The 19,445-nt window shown below is 39.1% G+C and overlaps 2 protein-coding genes across 2 annotated transcripts; one reads left to right on the top strand and one right to left on the bottom strand.

The window, feature by feature from the left end:
• Positions 1 to 1,526: 1,526 nt before the first annotated feature.
• On the top strand, positions 1,527 to 4,513 carry vcpkmt (valosin containing protein lysine (K) methyltransferase). Its single transcript, XM_074660084.1, has 5 exons — positions 1,527 to 1,812; positions 2,806 to 2,919; positions 3,031 to 3,103; positions 3,975 to 4,094; positions 4,218 to 4,513. The coding sequence occupies exons 1-5, from the start codon at positions 1,556 to 1,558 to the stop codon at positions 4,320 to 4,322; spliced, it is 669 nt and encodes a 222-aa protein (XP_074516185.1). The 5' UTR covers positions 1,527 to 1,555; the 3' UTR covers positions 4,323 to 4,513.
• An 8,413-nt stretch (positions 4,514 to 12,926) lies between these two features.
• Positions 12,927 to 14,639, bottom strand: arf6b (ADP-ribosylation factor 6b). Its single transcript, XM_074660083.1, has one exon. The coding sequence runs from the start codon at positions 14,496 to 14,498 to the stop codon at positions 13,971 to 13,973; it is 528 nt and encodes a 175-aa protein (XP_074516184.1). The 5' UTR covers positions 14,499 to 14,639; the 3' UTR covers positions 12,927 to 13,970.
• Positions 14,640 to 19,445: the final 4,806 nt, after the last annotated feature.

The following is a 19,445-nucleotide window of genomic DNA, read 5'->3' as shown; positions in this document are numbered from 1 at the left end:
GCTCTGTGACATATTTGATAGAGCAGTACTCAGGAAGGCCAGACAGATATCTGTAGATGCTTCACACCCACTAAACTCTGAATTTGAGCTGCTCCCGTCTGGTTGTCAATTTAGGGTCCCGAGGGCGAGCCGTAACATATATAAGATGTCTTTTATTCCCCATGCCATACAGGTACTGAATGCAAAACGACTGCACTAGGGAAGACCTTAAGTATTTTTAAAGATGTAACTTATCCCCATCTGTTGCTGCTGTTTCCTACCCATTTGCACAATTGTACGTTTGTTGTTGTATGTTTTGTAACAGTGCAGAGTGATTTGCCGACTGTATGTTTTTAATGTTTGAATTTCATGTCATGTTTGAATTTATCTTTCATGTACTAGAGAAGCCAAAGACAAATTACCACTAAGGTGGACAATAAGGTCAAAGTAAAGTAAAAAAAAGTTGTATACTGACTGCTGAAGGTCTACCAATTTTTTTTATTAGAATAAATATTACCACAGACAGTGTTTTACAGAATGAGTAGTTGCATTTTTAATAATGTGTTCTTGTGCAAAAATGAAGTTTTCTGTTATGTATAATGTCTGTTCTTTCAGTGCACTATAGCCCTGACTCTTCTTCCTCTCTAGAAGCACTACCTTTACTCTCATCCTCGTCTGCTTCCTCTCCCTGATTTACAATGACTTCCTCAACCACATCTCCTCTCACTCTGGGGAGCACGGGGTTGAGAAAGTTTATCCGTGTGTGTGTGTTTACACACCATCAAATGTACCAGTGGTGCTGACTTTGACTACACGGGTGCAAAGAATCCTCTGAAATCACATATAACATAGTGTTATTCAGCACATATTGTTCAAAATAGTCCTGACTTTCATCACTGTGTAAACTATAATGTTGACTGCACTATATTGGTAATCTGTATGCAAGAACTGAATGTACTGCATATACAATAAATATTACAAGTTGAGTAGAGGTTTAGTTTAGTTTATTAGTTTATTATATCGTGGACAATCCCAATTAATTGACTGTAGCAATAACAGTAAAAAGGGAAGCTTTAGCCAACATGGCTAATATCCAGCTGTAGTCCCCGGCCCGATGACAATAGGCACCCTAAAAAGAACAATACATTACAGCACATTGATTAAAAGGAAAGAGTTAAGACAGAGAAGAAACAAGATAGATCAATAAAGATAAAAGAGAACAGTAAAGCATCAGTACAATCATGCAGAGACAGCACATATAATCGAAACATACAATAAAACATCAGTACAATCACATTCAGGGATGCAGACAGACAGCACGTATAGACAGGCAGCATCCATGATCATGACGCAAATAACACACAGCCATATGTTAGTGTATGCAGGTGTAATTGTCGGCAAACCATGTTTTTAACTTGGATGTAAAAGTGGAGTATGTATGTATATCTTTAATATGGGTGGGAAGTGAGTTCCAATTTTGTAGTGCTCTAACAGAGAATGAGTAGAGGTTATGCTTTTATTCTGGAAAACAATCCTACCGGAAGTCATCTACTCGTTTCTTCCTGTTGCTGCCAACATGGCTGCTGATACAGATGAGGCTGATTATTTTGTGAGAGAAATTGAGAAAAACGACGGGTGCACCCTGAAGGTGAAGCAGTGCTACCTAGGAGACGTCGGCTGTGTTGTTTGGGATGCGGCTATCGTTCTGGCTAAATATTTAGAGACCAAACAGTTCAATGATCCGTCCTCAGGAGTGAGCGTGTGGACCGGCAGGAGAGTTGTGGAGTTAGGAGCTGGGACAGGAGTCGTTGGTCTGATGGCTGCAACACTGGGGTGAGAGATTACTCATGTCTCAGCCTGAGAGACAACCACAACAACACATAATAGATGTAACTCACACTCTGCCTTTTATTCACTCCTCTACTTTTTTTTACATTTATCCTTTGAAATTGCAATATATTGTTATTAATTGTTTTTTATTTGTTTGTTTGTTTGTTTGTTTGTTTGTTTTATTGACACAGCAAACATGAATTACTTCTTTAGATAACTCAGGATATGTCAGTGCATGTCACAGCCTGAGAGACAACCACAACAACAACAACACATAATAGATGTAACTCACACTCTGCCTTTTATTCACTCCTCTACTTCATGTTTTTTTTTTTTTTTTTACATTTATCTTTTGAAATTGCAATATATTGTTATTAATTGTTTTTTATTTGTTTGTTTGTTTGTTTTATTGATACAGCAAACATGAATTACTTCTTTAGATAACTCAGCATATGTCAGTGCATGTCACAGCCTAAGAGACAACAACAACACACTCTGCCTTTTATTTACTCCTCTACTTCATGTTTTTGTTTTTGTTTTTTTACATTTATCCTTTGATATTGCAATATATTGTTATTAATTGTTTTTTATTTGTTTGTTTTATTGACACAACAAACATGAATTACTTCTTTATTGTTTTCTTCCATTTACATGCATGTAATTTGCTTAATGAATTGTATATATATATATATACATATATATGTTTTTGTTTTTATTTTGTTCTTTTTTTTAATTTTGTATTTATTATTGAATTGACGCTTTGGCAATATTGTTCACCTGACAGTCATGCCACTAAAGCAAATTGAATTGATAACTCCTTAGTTTGTGTACTCTGTCGTTTAAATATTAATATAGCCTACAGCAGTTTAACTACTAGCTAGCTGCTTGTACTCCCTTGCTTTGCAGTGAGTGGACAACAGCCTTTAATGATTACAATTAATAACATATAGAAAGCCAAAAGACTGTTTTCATTGCTGTGTGTGTTAAATCCCATAGAGCTGCAGTTACTGTGACAGACCTGGAGGATTTGCAGACCTTGCTCAGGGTGAACATCCAGGAAAACCAGGCACTCATCAGTAGTGGATCAGTTACTGCAAAGGTACTGCAATGGTTTGTACTTATATTTCGTTTTATTTGGATTTCACTCATACAGTATAAGCTGCATGTTCAACATATTGCAAGTGTCAAATATTAACTCTTTGATTTCTACTCTCCTGAAAGGGGTGAAGATGTGTCTGACTTCCAGCCTCCCCCACATTATGTTCTTATGGCAGATTGCATCTATTATGAGCAGGTAATTTACTCATAAGGCCCCCTCTTAGTCGATTAGTCGACTAATCGGTCATCTTAGTCGAGTAGTCATTTTTTTCATGCTGAATGACCAAGAAACTTATGAGCACATCTCTGGTATACACAAAACTTAAAGTGGCGCTTTTGTGTGATTCAGATTTACAGATCTGTCGATTAAAGGGCCAGCGTGTAATAGAAAATATAAGCTTGCATTAGACTTCCTTTTTAGATTTTTTTTTTTTTTTCACTTTTGGATAACGAAGTAAACAGAAAATATCATAAATGTCTCTTACAAAATGTAAAATCACACGCCATTAAAGGAACAGTGTTCAGGGGATCTATTAGCAGAAATGTAATATAAACCAAAACCAAACACTGGCTCTAGAGAGAGGCTTTCACGCTTTTACGTTACCTGAAGGCCACCGTAGTTCTCTGACCCGCTTGTGAAACCGTCTGACTTCCATTGCTCCTAAAGTAGTGTTATTATGGTAAGGATGGCCTCTGAGCGAGGCGAATGGCATTACCGCGATTTTGCACTCGGCGGCTCACGTTACCACAGTCTTGGAAAAGGAGGAGTGAGAGGCCGGGTACTCAGTTGGTTGCAATCTGCAACCACACCATTAGACGCTGGCAAATCCTACACACTGTAACTTTAGTCAGCTAATCGATTAGTGGACAAAAAATCAAATAAGGGTTAGCTGACTAAGAATTTCTTTGGCGAGGACAGCCCTATTTTCTACTTAGGCTTTTCAATCTAAACATGACCCTTCGCGAAAATGCTCTGTATCACCAACATTTCAATACAGAACCAACTTTAACTGTAGCATTGTATTTCTCTTCTTGATCATTATCATTTATCATTTATCTCCACACAGTCTATAGTTCCACTGGTGGAGAGCTTGAAGCTGCTCTCTGGACCAGAAACCTGCATTATTTGTTGCTATGAGCAGCGCACGGAGGGCGTCAACCCAAAAGTGGAAAGGCAGTTTTTTGAGGTGAGAGCCCAACTGTGTGTTCCATTTGTAAATACTAAGAAATAGGTAAATTATTATTAAGAAGCAGATATATATGGCATCACCCCTCAGTGAGTCATTGTGTTTTTTTGTGTCATCTTTTAGTTGCTACAACAAAACTTCAACTGTGAGGAGATCCCTTCAGAAAAGCAAGACCCAGAGTTTAGTAGTCCAGACATCCACATCCTGCACATCCGGAGAAAAGTCTGAGTTTGTATGGTGATATTGGTGCATACAGTAATCAGTGTACCCCCCTTTTTACCACATGGAAATCAGTCTGTATAATATTCAATGTATCTTCATTTCTGCACTATTTTTTAACATTTTTGTATAAGAAAAATAGGTTCTAATACAGCACTGTTCTGATATGGTGATTGGAGTAAACAAAATGAAAAGTGAAACCATTGTCAAACTTGTTTTTTTCACACTATAAAACCACGTTTAGATAATATCAGCAGTTTCATTGATCTATGTAATTTATAGGGCTGCAAAGATAGATGGCAGACAGGTGCAAGCACAGACATAACAGATTGTTATCTTTAATAGAATGAGTTAGAACCAGAAGGGACTGAACCGTGGGTTCTTGATATTCATTTGGATGTTTGAGGTTGAGAATTAGTCTTGCAAATGTTTGTGTTCTGTTTTTTTATGCAAAACACAGTGAAAGTCCAGAGTTTACAGCTCAGTAAACTGCGGGACACTACAAACACAAGACTTGGTGTGCTTTTGCTGTTGCCCTTTTTCCGCTGTGCATGATTAAATAAACATTGTTGCAGGTTATTATATTAGGATAATACACACAGTCACATGTTAGATTGAAACTGTTGACCTTCCCCCAGAAATGAGCAGCTAACTGCGGCCATAAATTGCTGTCAGAGTGGTTTTCACTGTAATTTACAGGATTTCTTCTAATTGTGAATGAGGTTTGTACATTCAGACATTGCCCATGTGAAGCACTAGGGGGCAGTAGTTGCTTTAAGACCCCCAAAAAGTATTTAACTGTGTGTAAATGTTTAGTCCTTGCAATACAACTTTAATTAGATTATTATTATGGAGGGCCACGTTGGTTATCTCTATCTATAACTAAATATCAACTGAAGTTGTGAAGACAATGTTGTTACATTATTAGAACTTACTACATCGAGAGAGATGGGAAAATAAATTACTAAATTCCTCAATCCATATGTTTATCTTCATATAGCTTACCCAGTTTTTAAAACCAGCATAGTCAACATAGCGTATGGCAGCTCTCCTGAAAAGCTCCATGCGAGGGGAATTCCACCCCAAGCCCGAGATTAGCTGGAAGATTATGGCTCTTTTTCAAGCATAAACCATGAAGTACGCCCCGCACTCCCACAGGCATGCAGGGGCCCCTCGCAGCCTTTCATGCTGCTCTCTGTTTACACAGCGGAGCTGTAGTGTAATGAGCAGGGTGGCCTCCGACGCTCAGACCAAATAAAAATGTTAATACTGAAGTTGACGTGGTGGGGTTAACACTGAAGGTCCCATTAAATGCTCAAATCACTTTATAGAAGAATGCAAAGGGAGCCATGTTTGATTATGCATTAATGAGATGCTCCTCCTGCTCGTCCTAATATTTCTCTATAGGGATCCAGGAGTGCAAAGCTAACCTTGACTGAAATCTGCTGACACTGTACGGCAGGAACATCTGTGATGGCACAGTGCCTAAAAAGACCCATGAATATTCCTGTATTTAATGAACTGATTTTTATAATTAAACAGAAACAAGCAACTCTTCATAATCCAACATTCAGCAGATGCTTTAGCTTTGTGTAATCATTACATTATGACCTGTTTGCTCATCTGAAAACACATGTATGAGTACAAATACAATCCTTCCTGTTCTAACGAATAGATCCAACTGTGATTGTGAAATGTGTGAATGGTGGAGAAAAACAGAGGTGTGGTTGTGTTGAATCATAGTTTAACAATCTGATGCCTTGATCCCTGTAGGCCTTGGTCAATGATATGGCCTATCACAAGAGCGATAGAGTGAGATGAATGGCCTTTTTTTTTTTTTAATTACAACAGCGGATCATTTAAGATAATCACTCCCTGTGGCCCTTCTCTGCCCTCTCACTTCTGCCTAGGGCAGCTGGACTGCTACAATCAGAGTCAGCCTACTGTTCAGGTCTCCTTTGGCTTCCACCAGGATATGTTCAGCTAATTAATTTGACTCACAGCTGGTATTAAGTCCACGTCCCCCGGTGTGGCGGGGACGGGACCCAGAGGGGTTATTGGGAGATTAGAGGGGTTAGAGGGGAGCCGCACTATTCTGTGTCAACATTTCATCCTCCTGCCCACCCGTAGCTCATCATTCAAATCATTCACAATCTATTTCCCAGTCTCTCTGGTGTTCTCTCCTCCTTAAATGTTAACCTAAAATAATGTAATTCTTGTGGTTGGCTAATTAGGCTATAGCACTACAGGGGAATACAGGGAGTATATGAGGACAGCCCACAGTGAAGCAGCGGTGTCTCTAATCTGTTTTCATATACACATTAGACAGTTGATTCCAGTGACCGTAAAGATTCATTACTGAACATGTGGCGTACATGCTGCATGCACCAAGACAGAATGGGGGCATTTTCTGCCAACAGATGGTGCTATTAGTAGAAATAACTCATATACCTGTGTGGAAAAACCTGCAGTAAGAACAACACAGTTCAAGTTCCTCATAAATAGCTGAATAGGCCACTGCTTTAACACAGGCAGGCAGTTTATTCATTATGGCATGATGATGACATTCGTTGTGGCTGTTTTGTCTTTTTTTCGTGTGCTATTGCTGTTGTTTTTGAGATTCATGTGCAATACAACCCCAGGCCAGTCTGCACTTTTCACACACAAAACATCTGCACACGTATCCCCCCCCCCCCCCACCCACTCCACCCCTGGTACTTTTAAAACATGAGGAGGCAGTGCAGCGCCCCTCCAAACCAGATGGGTGGAGGAGAGTTTGACTCCGTGCAGCCTGTGTTTGGTGGTGGCGGTGTGCACCGCTCTGCTGCATCACAGCCAAGAAGTGACACAGAAGATCCTTTGTGTCACCATCATCACGCTGCCTGGAGCCATGAGACACTGTTCCAGAAAGGAAGACTCATTTTCTCACTAACTATTAGGGAGTGGCTCAAGAATAGACATCAAAACTGGGCTGATTAAAAATAGAAGAAGGCTGCGTAAATGTGTGACATCTCTGATCCTGCAAAGGTCTTTCCACCTTTCTCTCTCTTTCACATGACAAACTGGGCCTGCTGAACTTTACGCTCCAAAAAAGAGACAACAGGCCAGAGCTCTGTTCCAAAATAGAGAATGTGATTAGTGTTTTTTTTTTGCAGATAATGAGAAGCAACAACTCTAATAATCTGTGTCACTCTTGTTCGGTGGATTTAAAAACAAGAGGTGGTACGGTGCCAGTGAAGCAAAGCCCGATGGGACAACTAGCTTTAGAAACACAATGCTGACTCAACCCCCCCTCACCACCAACACCACCACCCCTCCTGCAGAGGAACAGGAGGAGGGCGGGGGTGCTGTTAAGACAGCTGTGCTGCAGTTGAGAGGGGACACAAATCCAGTACTGTGAGAATATAGTGCACACTTCTTCCATTCCTATTAATACAGCAATATTAGCACACACCGGTGATTGTCTATATCAAAATTAAAAGAGCTGAACTCCTATTAGTCCTTGTAGGCAGTGTTAGGTTATAATAGACTTTGTGTATAATATTATTGATATATATATATATAGGTTCAGTGTGACTCAGTAAAAGTGGAATAGTGTATTGATCCCTTGCTTGAAATACCACAGGTTTGGTGGAGACTTGACTGCCTGTGACTGCTGTCCCTACGGCATTCTAGTGCAATGATGTATTTGTCATCATTAGGTTGTGTGGTGGCCCAGCACCGAGGGGAGAACTGCAGAGGGGGGGGGGGGTGCAGCATATGTGTGTGTGTGTGTAGCGTTTCCCTGAGTCATTACCTCTCAGTAGTCTGAATCTGGACTGTGGATGTGTGTGTGTGAGCAGCAGCGCCTGACTCGCCTCAGATCTGAGATTTCCTCCCAAGCTCAAACTGTTGTCTAATCCAGACACAGTGTCACTCAAAACACTGTGTCCTCTGTAATTACAGCGATCTTTGTCAGATATACAGATGTAGTCAGTCCCGGAGCGTGACAGTGTGGTGGTGAGCTGCTGAAGCAGGCCTTTGAGGTTGCTTTGCATGGATCTTCATCATTCTGTCAGTCAGTGAGTGGATACATGTGGCTGGTGGATACTGCTGCTGCTGCTGCTGCTGCTGCTGGGTGAATGACTCCTGTCTGTACACGCTTCAGTGTTTCTCTGAGTGTTGAAGAGGTTATGCAAAGCCAAATTACAGATGCCAAGGTCAGTGCTATGCGTGCTTTATGAAGAAGATCAAAAACATAATTTCATTTTGCTTCAGAAACAGATGCACTTTGCGTTCCTCGCAGCCAAGAGACCTCAAGCTGCAGCACCATCTATAATGCCTGCTGACCCCCCACCCGCCTCCCTCCCTTTCCTATACTGTAGCATTGCTTACATCTGAAGGCAAGATGGTTAACACACCGCTATGATCCCCTTTTCTCTGTGTGTGTTACAGCTGGGAAAACACAGTCCGGGGACAAAGTGGTCCACACTCTCACACAGCTGTGTCAAACATCCTGCAATTCTCAAGAGGAACCATGTGGACAAATTTCAGGTTTTCACATAATGGAATATAAATATAAGCCCAGAGGCTTAAAAAATTTTTTAACTGGACTTAGATTGGATGGTTTTTAAAGTGGAAAACCCAACATGATTATAGGCTATAATGAAACTTTACAAACAAAACTGTACGGTTAGTGGCTTAAATGATGTAGTTAATGCTTGTATGAGCACTTTATCTATTCATTAAAAAAAACAAATTGGTTATGTCGTGTGGACCTCCAGCACTTCTTAATAATTTTCTGGTTCTCTGAATTTGTAATTTCAACACAGCAAGTAACCTTCAGTTGCAGATATGACTGGAATGTATTTTGGACCAGTGCCCAGAGTGCACCTTGGACTTCACAGCCTCACATTTTCAACCTTGTTCAGCCGGCATACCCTTACCAAATAGAAGTTTATGCAAGTGTGCTATTAGTATACTTATTTTAAATTTTAAATAAGAGAGTATACTTTCAGTTTACTTTTTATGTACTTATCAGAGATATACTTATGTATATTTAGCTTATACAGACAAGTATACAGCAAAGTACAAGTATACTTGGCTTATACTTGTGCTTAGAGATATATTTAAGAAAAGTACAGCATAGCTCCTGTTAAAACCATAACACAATTTTAGATTCTCTATAAGTAAAACCCGCACCGACACACCTGCAATCAAAACAAACTACTACACTATGAGCAGAAAAGAGTGTGTCTGTGTAAAAGCAACCAGGGGTTTGCATGTAGTGTGGCATTCGAGAGCGTTAACCTCAGCAGGAAACCTGAAACAACTTTGAGCCACTTCCGGACTTGTTTTACACTGAGCTCTGCATGAGTTCATTATTTAACAGCTCACTCGAAGAGACTACTGAAGGTGCAGATGACTAAACCAGAGGACAAAGAGAGACGTTTCAAAACCAAAGAGGTTTTTTTCTTACTGTCCTTGAGGGTAAGCAGCCACTGAACCAAGCCTTGTGAGCTGTGGCTTAGAATAGGTGTTCCCTCCTACCATTTGTCAGATAAATAAACCGCTTTAATAATGGTGTTCACCAATGTACTCAAGAATATATGTGTCTGCAGGTATCACATATCCAACAGTGATTATCCAACTGGGTGTGTCCGTTGAACTGTAGGCCAACATTAAGCCAGCGATGACTGTATTCACAACCCACAGTCAGAGAGGAGTATTAGTGCTACCTGCAGCTGGAGTTAAGAGGAAGTGAAGACGAGTGAGGAACACAAACCACACCCCTGAAAACCACACATACAATTCAAACTAGAGGCATGTCAGGCGTGTAGCTGTAACGCCACTCACCAGTTATTCCTGAGCTGTTTTAAATATTTGTCAAGTTGACTAATGACGGACGAGCTGTCGATTTGTCACAAAAAAAAAAAGGTGTGTTCCAAAATTGCAGAACTTCACAGAGAGCGGGGTCTCTTTCAATTTCTTCCCACTCTTCCTCTTTCTATGTCGAATAGAGGAACTGACTAGAAACTTGCAGCACAGCCACCTATATGTCGTGATACCAAAAACTCCAGGCCACACTGCCGTCAGATCGTTGCCATAGGAACGGCCCCAACAAACAGGCGGTGTAATCTGTCACAGACATTCTTGTGCAAACCAGTGGAAGTATTTAAGTCATTTGCTTTTTTACTTTGTGAATTACGACACCAATGGGATATGAATCTGAAATATGTTGCAAAAGTTGACTTCATTAAGCAAGAAGAATGAGACCTATTTTACGAAGCACCTATTACTGAGCTCTCCTCTGTGACCTTTCCTCTCAGGAAGTGTAAGGAATTCCAGCCGAGCACAGAGGGAGTTGACAGGAGGGCCAGGAGGTCTCATCTTTACAGAGGAGAGGTCATAAAGCCTTGCTTACAGTCTCTGTCCTTGCCCCAGGGGCCCCCGGTGTTACCAATAAAGCTCTGAGGATCATATGGTTGTAATGAAGTGGTGAGAACCAGAGTGGCCATTACAGCCCAATTAAACTGCCATCAGCTCCTAATGGAGGCCCTTGACCAAAGCCCTGACCGAAGTATTTACAAAGCTTGGATACTTTCTCGACTTGTAGTGTTTTGTGGCTGATCACTCCAATTATAGACCCTTTTTTCTAATGGAGCTTTTAAATCACGGCTGCAAGAGGTGTGTGGGTTGTGTGAGACATCTTCTGTTGCAGTGGAGTCATATCTGTCTGTGTCACCTGACCTGTGTGACGGAAACCTCTGTGGTGCTAAAGCAAACATCCCGAGGAGGCCTCTACAGCAACGTGCCTAGCACCAGATTTTTCCACACAGCCGATCTGCCAAACGCTCGTTGATGCAGACATAATGTAGGAAACACCGATTGTCAATGAATGCTGCAAATACGTTCCAAATCGCATACTGTTTCTTTTCGTACGTACTGCAGCTGCCCTTACAAGGTATACGTACTGTTCCATCCAGTATGCCCACAATTGGGACATATTACTTTGTCATAACATTGTGCCTGGACCTTTGACCCTCTTGCTCATATATCTGCTGAGCAGAGGATTGTGGGTCAGAAATAGCCAGAAAAGCATGCTGACTTGCATTCTGCAAAATGGGAACGGATGTAGTAGGACATCCTGGTATTTTTGGCATATACTGCATTTGACATACTGCAAGTGCGTTCCAATACTCATACTACAAGTGCGTTCCAATACTCATACTACCATACTATTTAGTATGCCAGAAAAAGATTTAGTATGTCCCAATATATAGTATGTCAGATGCAGTATGCCAAGAATACCAGGATGACCTATTACATCCAGTGTCATTTTCAGTATGCAAGCCAGCATGCTTTTCTGGCTCCTCTGACTCACAATCCTCTGCACAGCGGATATATGAGCAAGAGGGTCAAAGTTCAAGGTGCAACAGATTGTACTTTGTTAGGCCAGCTGCAAATACGCACTAAAAGTAAAAAAGAAAGTATGCGATTCGGAACGTAGCCAGAGTGTGCATCCTATTCTTGTAAATGCAAATAAATGCAAAGTCTGTGCTTTTTGAACAGCTATACATGTTGCCAGTGTTTATGTGGATGTGTAAAACACTGGAAACAGTGCCCCCCAGTATGCGGTGTGGAAAAATCCTTAGAAAATCTGCGGAATAATACCAACTAATCTTCTGTAGCCCGAAACACAGTAGTCCGGCCATTTGTCACCATTAATCCTGTCTTTGTCAGGAGTGCATACACACTTGTTAATCAGCTTTAATGGAAAGTAAAACATTCTGCGTCTCAGTGGTGTCTGTGTCAGATTTAACAGTTGCACTGGCAAATTCAACTTTTAAATGAATGTTTTACTAAAATACCTAAACTGAAATGATTATTCAGCAGTAGCAAGAATGAAATGAGGTCAGCATTAACAGAGTAGAAAAGGAGAATAATACAGTGGACCTCATCCTCCTAGCATGTTGGAAACTCTATAGATTGGACATAAATCACAATCACTTTTGAGATTATATATAAATACACAGATTATGTATTACACACTCGTTTTGCTCATGACTTTGTGGAAATCCTATATACATTTCCTTTTCCTTTTTCAACACCAGCCCTGCATTAGTCAACTTGAACACTCACTTGATAAAACAACCCGAGACTCGCTTTTTAATGCCAGTCCCAACCAAACTCAGGAAGTTACAGCTGACAGCTCAGCATCGACTCGACTATGGCTCGCAACCAACACGCAACATTCAAAAAGAATCCACAATTCAGCTGTATATCTCCGCTGCCCCTCCAACTCTCATGCAAACTATCATGTGGCTCTGTTGTTGTTCCAAAAAGACCAGCAGTTGGGACTTCCTGTTTTGTACATTTTCCCCGTTTACTGGCAAGGGAACGGAGTCTGAGGGTGGACATAAACTCTTTATGAAGAATCTGCCCAACGGCACTAAAACCCATGAGCATTTTAACACCAAGAGCAGTCTTGAAACTTTCCCATGGTTGTTTTTTTTAAGCCGCTGTTAATATATTAAACTACTTACAAATAAAACTTTCATGAGTGTAAAAATGGTTTGATCACTCAGGCCTAATCACACTAACTGCCTTGAAATAACAAACAGACATAACAGATTTAAAATCACTTTTTTAATAAGACATTACAATGACATTGTTCTGTACATGGTTCCCCCAGTCAAAATAAGAGCAAGAACTGCACCACAGGGTGTCTTCAACATTTCCCCAGTAAACAGCTCCTTCTCTGACTGCACGACAGATGGACTCTGATGTAGGGTTACTGTACTTTCGTACTCATGCTACAGATATAGGCTATCATATAATGTCCCAATACTGAGACTAATCAACTGTGGTATCAGATTGAGAGCTCAGAGCTGAATGACATTCCTTTGGAAAGATTGAGTCAACTGACTACGTGTTACCCAAAAATCAAAAATGCATCCCCAACAAGCATGTTTAAGAGTTACTGGAGGCCTATTTGTTGATTATTCAGCACAATTAGGTATCAAGACATGACATGGGAGGTCAATCAGTAAACTATATATCCCACATAAAGGGGTTGGGAGGGGTAACAAAATATGTCTGAAGTAGTTTTGTTTCTCTGATGTCAAGACAATGAAATGAAAGCATTTTTTTTCTTTTTTTCCCTTGCAGCAGTCAATACCATTGAGAAGAAATACTTTTCACCACAGTACTGTGTTAAAACACATGTCAAAGTCCTTCAAGTATGCTATGACATTAAAGATCTCACCTCAGAAGAAAAAAAAAGAAGTTCAATGCAAGAGACCGAAGAACCTCGAAACAAGTTTTAGTCCAAGAATGAAGACAAAAAACTTTCCTCATTAGAAAAAATCATACAAACAGGGAAAAAGAATAGGCAAAGGCGGTGATCTCTGTGGCTTTTAACATTAGGACCAATTAATTCAATATTCATCAAGCAAGCCCCAAGAGAATGAATGTGATAATAGGCCTGCTACAGAGTACAAGCAAACTTTAAGCCAGCAAACCCAGTTAAAGATAAATTAGTCAAGGGGGTAAACGTAGTATTAAAAATAAATGGGAGATAATCAACTTTTTTTCTTAACCATACTCATTTTGAGAAGTTATGTGTTACTTGCAACGTTATTATAGTTTTGACCTAAAACAGTCAGCACTCAATCATTAAGATTTGTAATTTGAGGTTAGCCATGTCAAGCCCTCATACAGTCCATCACCTGTGGTCGCACAGGAGGGCTGAACATACCAATTCCTATCTCTGATGCGGGTCAATCCGAGCTTCTCCTGGATCTCATGCGGCTTCATGGCATCCGGAAGGTCTTGCTTATTGGCGAATATCAAGATGATGGCATCCCTCATCTCCCGGTCATTGATGATGCGGTGGAGTTCCTGTCTCGCCTCGTCGATGCGATCCCTGTCCGCGCAATCCACCACGAAAATCAACCCCTGGGTGCCCGTGTAGTAGTGTCGCCACAGAGGACGAATCTTATCTTGCCCCCCAACATCCCACACGTTGAACTTGACATTTTTGTAGGTGACAGTCTCCACATTGAAGCCGACTGTGGGGATTGTGGTGACAGACTGTCCGAGTTTCAGTTTGTAAAGGATTGTTGTCTTTCCAGCAGCATCAAGTCCAAGCATTAATATTCTCATCTCCTTGTTGCCAAAGATTTTAGACAGCACTTTCCCCATCTTGAACTCTCTTGTGCATAAATACTTTCGTTTGCTAATGAGAGAAAATGTCTGACACTTAGCTTGATGATTTACTCACTTCTGACTTTCACTTGACTTGTGAAAACATGACTCACTTGAAGAGCATATGAGTGAGGGGGAAAAAAAAGTCAAAAATACACACTCATGTTGAAACCTAACAAACAGTACTTTAAAGGTGTTTCACTTGAAAGTCTGTGCGTCCAGTGACATGTATGATCAGAGTAGCACAGTGTCTGCAGGGCCTAGACACAACATGGCACGGTTACACTAAGCAGCAGCTTGTTGCAGGACGTTCATTTCTGTTGCCCAATTACAACATGAAAGCTGTGAGACAAAGACAGGCCGATTAAATCCTGCAGAGCAGACACCGTGTGTGTATATATAAGGCCCAGAGAAAGCCTTTGGTACTTGTGAGTTGCTGCTGGTGTCCGGTCTTCCTCATCGGGTGCGCCCTTGTTCTCTCTTCACCGCTACCAGGCAGCTTTCTGCGGCTAGTCCCAAAGCGTCTCCACCGGGGTAAACTTCACAAAAAATATCCTCAGCAACACACTGTATCCACTCGAGAAACTCCACTTCTTGACCCCCTGAAAAGAGAGATTAAAAGAGGAGGGTCAGACATGCCAAATTAGCACGCTAACCGCTCATGGCTGCTAGCACGCTAAGCTAACCAGCTAGCTTGTTGCCTAGCAAGCTAAGCTAACTAGATAACGGGTAGTGAACTAGTGATATCTGGAGGCTAAACACAGCGCGACAGGGACTACATGTTGGCCTCACACCTTTCTAAGTTGAACACTTAATTGAAATAGAAGCAGTTTTACCTCCTATCTCCCCCTCCTGTCTCGATAAATACACCCAGCTTCTCGTCTTTCTCCTTTAAGTCGAGCTGGTCGCAGTGCTGCTACACCGGAAAGGTGTGGAACTGCATTAACCGCCACTTCCTCCTCCAGTCTGCTCCACTTCATTCAGCTGCTGCTGCTCTCTGCTGCTCTGCTGCTCTGCTGATAGTACCAGCTACCAGCCAGAGCTGTCTGAGGACATTCACAGAATGAAACAATGAAATACCAGAAACTGACATGCAATAAAATGTAACGTTATTGGTTTTTTTTACACCATGTGTTTAGTTATTAGTTAACGTTATGTCATACATCACAACAATTAATTCTAGAATATGTTTAGTTATTATTTATTTATATATATATATATATATATATATATATATATATATATATATATATAGTTATTAGTTATTTATTTATATATTTAAATCTCTATTATTGTTTTTATATATTTATATATATGTATATCTTTATTACTGTTTTTATATATTTATATATATATTTATATATCTTATTGTTTAGAGTGTGTTTAGTTATTAGTTAACGTTATGTTATGCAATCGCCACAATTAATTCTAAAATGTGTTTAGTTATTAGTTAACGTTATATCATGCAATCACCACAATTAATTCTAGAATATGTTTAGTTATTATTTATATATATATATATATATAACTATAACTATATATAGTTATTATTTATTTATTTATATATTTAAATCTCTATTATTGTTTTTATATATTTATATATATATATGTATATCTCTATTACTGTTTTTATATATTTATATCTCTTATTGTTTAATTCTAGAGTGTGTTTAGTTATTAGTTAACGTTATGTCATGCAATCACCACAATTCATTCTAAAATGTGTTTAGTTATTAGTTAACGTTTTGTCATGCAATCACCACAATTCATTCTAAAATGTGTTTAGTTATTAGTTAACGTTATGTCATGCAATCACCACAATTAATTCTAAAATGTGTTTAGTTATTAGTTAACGTTATGTCATACATCACAATTATTACATTCTAAAATGTGTTTAGTTATTAGTTATTTATATATATATTTATATCTCTATTATTGTTTTTATATATCTCTATATATATTTATATCTCTATTATTTTATATATATATATATATACATCTATTTATATCTCTATTATTGTTTATATATATATATATTTATATATATATTTATATCTCTATTATTGTTTATATATATATATTTATATCTCTATTATTGTTTTTATATATTTATATATATATATTTATATCTCTATTATTGTTTTTATATATTTATATATATATTTTATCTCTATTATTGTTTATATATATATTTATATCTATATATTTATATTATTGTATTTATCATTTTTGTATACCTTTACCTCTCCTGTGTTTCACTCTGTTTGCTGATGTTGCTGCTTTGACACCTGAATTTCCCTCCAGGGATTAATAAAGGTTCATCTAATCTTAACTTAACGTTATGTCATACATCACCACAATTCATTCTCAAATTTGTTTAGTTATTAGTTAACGTTATGTCATACATCACAACAATTCATTCTAGAATGTGTTTAGTTATTAGTTAACGTTATGTCATACATCACAACAATTCATTCTAGAATGTGTTTAGTTATTAGTTAACGTTATGTCATACATCACAACAATTAATTCTAGAATGTGTCTAGTTATTAGTTAACATTACGTCATGCAATCACCACAATTCATTCTAAAATGTATTTAGTTATTAGTTAACGTTATGTCATACATCACAACAATTCATTCTAGAATGTGTTTAGTTATTAGTTAACGTTATGTCATACATCACAACAATTCATTCTAGAATGTGTTTAGTTATTAGTTAACCTTAATATGTCATATATCAAAACAATTAATTCTAGACTGTAACATCATGATTTACTCTAAACTGTGTCCGCTGACGACAAAACTATTTTATTGTAGGTGTTTTTGAAATTAACACATTAAATATAAAATTATTTACGTATTGATAGTGAATATGGCATTGGTAATATTTTCAGTATCTATTTTTTCCCCCCATCTGATTAGTCTAGTGAGCCTCTATGTATGTAAAGGGTAACAGCACCCCCTTGTGGCAGTTACAGGCTACCTAAAGTCAGACAATCTCATAGACAAGTGGCTCCCAATATGCACAGATTCAAAAGCTGTTTTGGAAAGTATAAAGTCAACAAAAGCTGTAAGGCAAGATCTAATCATTGAACTGTACTATAGCTTGCTAAGACTGCATAGAGGGGTATAGATATATTATTCTGTTGGGTTCCAGCACATGAGGGGGTGAAAGGGAATGAGTTTGCAGATACACTAGCAAAAAGTTCACTGCAAAAGGAAATAACAGAACCAGTTTTACTTGGGAAAGGAGAAGGAAAAGCGATGATTAAAAGGAAAGGAGTGGAAATATGGCAGAAAAGATGGGAGGAGGACCAGAAAGGAAGGGGATTATTTCAGAATACAAAAGTCGGTCACAACAAAGAAATAGAAAGAAAGGAACAGAAGGGAGGAATTCATCATAACAAGACTCAGACTGGATCACACAGGTCTTAATGGCACTTTGGCTTTAATGGGGAAAAGGAACAGTGACAAGTGTGGGGATTGTGGTGTTGAAGAAAATGTGCAGCATATCCTAATTCATTGTAAAAAGTATGAGGCTGAAAGACAAAGACTACAGGACCAAGTCAGAGAGGAGGGACGGGATTGGGATTTGATGGAGATACTGGGAGCAGAGGGTGAGGGGGTTGAAGGCACCAGGAAGGCAATATTAATGTTCTATTAATGTTCCACTAATGTTATTATTAATGTTCTTAAGAGACACAGGATATGTAAAGTAATATGTAAAATTACATGATGTTACACACTCTTGTACAGTAGGTGGCTGTATGCACCTGAAAGTTGGTTGCGATCCACCAGAAACTGAGACAAGAAGAAGAAGAAGTGGCTCCCAACCCAAGCCCTTTTCTATCATTGACTAAACATATTCTATGGATATTTCATATTATATTCAATGCATAACAATAACAGAATAGAACAACTTATAATCTGTACAATTAACCCAAACAGTGAACGCAATACCTGCAAGTTTGTGTAAAACGAGTGATTTGGATGAAATTTGAGCAGATTATTTGAATGTTGCATCAGATATGAGTTCATGTTGTTGTTTTTAGGAACTTTTAATACAATTATCTGTCTGTCTTATGTATTTCTTTGAATTTTTGACATCATATTAAACCTGCAGTAGGCAGAATGTTTATGCTATTATAATATTGATTCATATTTGATCAGCGCTGCCTAGTTTAACTGTTTGATCAGAGTTTGAGAGTGATTGACAGCTGCTCAGAGACGGCAGGCTCCAGCTCTGATTGGTTGTTTTCCTCCTGTCTGTGAAATCTTGCAGATTTTGTTAGGAGCCCCGGAGGACCAGAAGACACAGACGCACATGAATTTTTTTCATATTACCTGTCTCATGCACTACTGCAGCGGTTCTCAACCTTCTGTATCCTGAGGCCCACTTCTGATTGTTAAAAACATTTCCGAGGACCACCTTCCTAAATAAATTACAAACTGGGCTCCAACAACATTTTTTTCCATTTCAAAAACCACAACCAACTTTGTGTCACTGCATCCAAGACATATATGTCTGTAAAGGGGAGACTCGTGGGTACCCATTGAACCCATTTTATATCTTGAGGTCAGAGGTCATGAGACCCGTCTGAAAATGGCCATGACAGTTTTTCCTCGCCAAAATTCAGTGTATATTTGGAGCGTTATTTAGCCTCCTTCCCGACAAGATGGCAAGACACGGTTGGGACCAATGGATTCTTTAGGTTTGTTAGTTTCCTATGATACCGGTAGATTTAAAACTGAGCCCGCTACATCCTCTGAAAGACAGAATAGCGGCCATCGGATTTTTAAGAGGTTAATGTAACCATTTGGCGGGTCCTCCACGGCCCACTAGGTGGACTCTGAGGCCCACCAGTGGGCCCCGGCCCAGGGGTTGAGAATAGCTGCACTACCGTTTTATAAAAACAACTTTTGAAATCATATTTTTTCTAC

The sequence above is a fragment of the Sebastes fasciatus genome, chromosome 15, assembly GCF_043250625.1.
Source record: "Sebastes fasciatus isolate fSebFas1 chromosome 15, fSebFas1.pri, whole genome shotgun sequence".
Lineage (NCBI taxonomy): Eukaryota > Metazoa > Chordata > Actinopteri > Perciformes > Sebastidae > Sebastes > Sebastes fasciatus.
The sequence above is the reverse complement of the archived record's forward strand: the minus strand, read 5'-3'. Positions and strand labels throughout refer to the sequence as shown.

What these genes read in the sequence shown, in the direction of transcription:
- vcpkmt (XM_074660084.1), top strand. Translation starts at nt 1,556, where the DNA reads ATGGCTGCTGATACAGATGAGGCTGATTATTTTGTGAGAGAAATTGAG. An exon ending in CTGATGGCTGCAACACTGGG is followed by an intron (nt 1,813 to 2,805) that starts GTGAGAGATTAC and finishes TAAATCCCATAG; the next exon opens with AGCTGCAGTTACTGTGACAG. An exon ending in ATTGCATCTATTATGAGCAG is followed by an intron (nt 3,104 to 3,974) that starts GTAATTTACTCA and finishes ATCTCCACACAG; the next exon opens with TCTATAGTTCCACTGGTGGA.
- arf6b (XM_074660083.1), bottom strand. Translation starts at nt 14,498, where the DNA reads ATGGGGAAAGTGCTGTCTAAAATCTTTGGCAACAAGGAGATGAGAATA.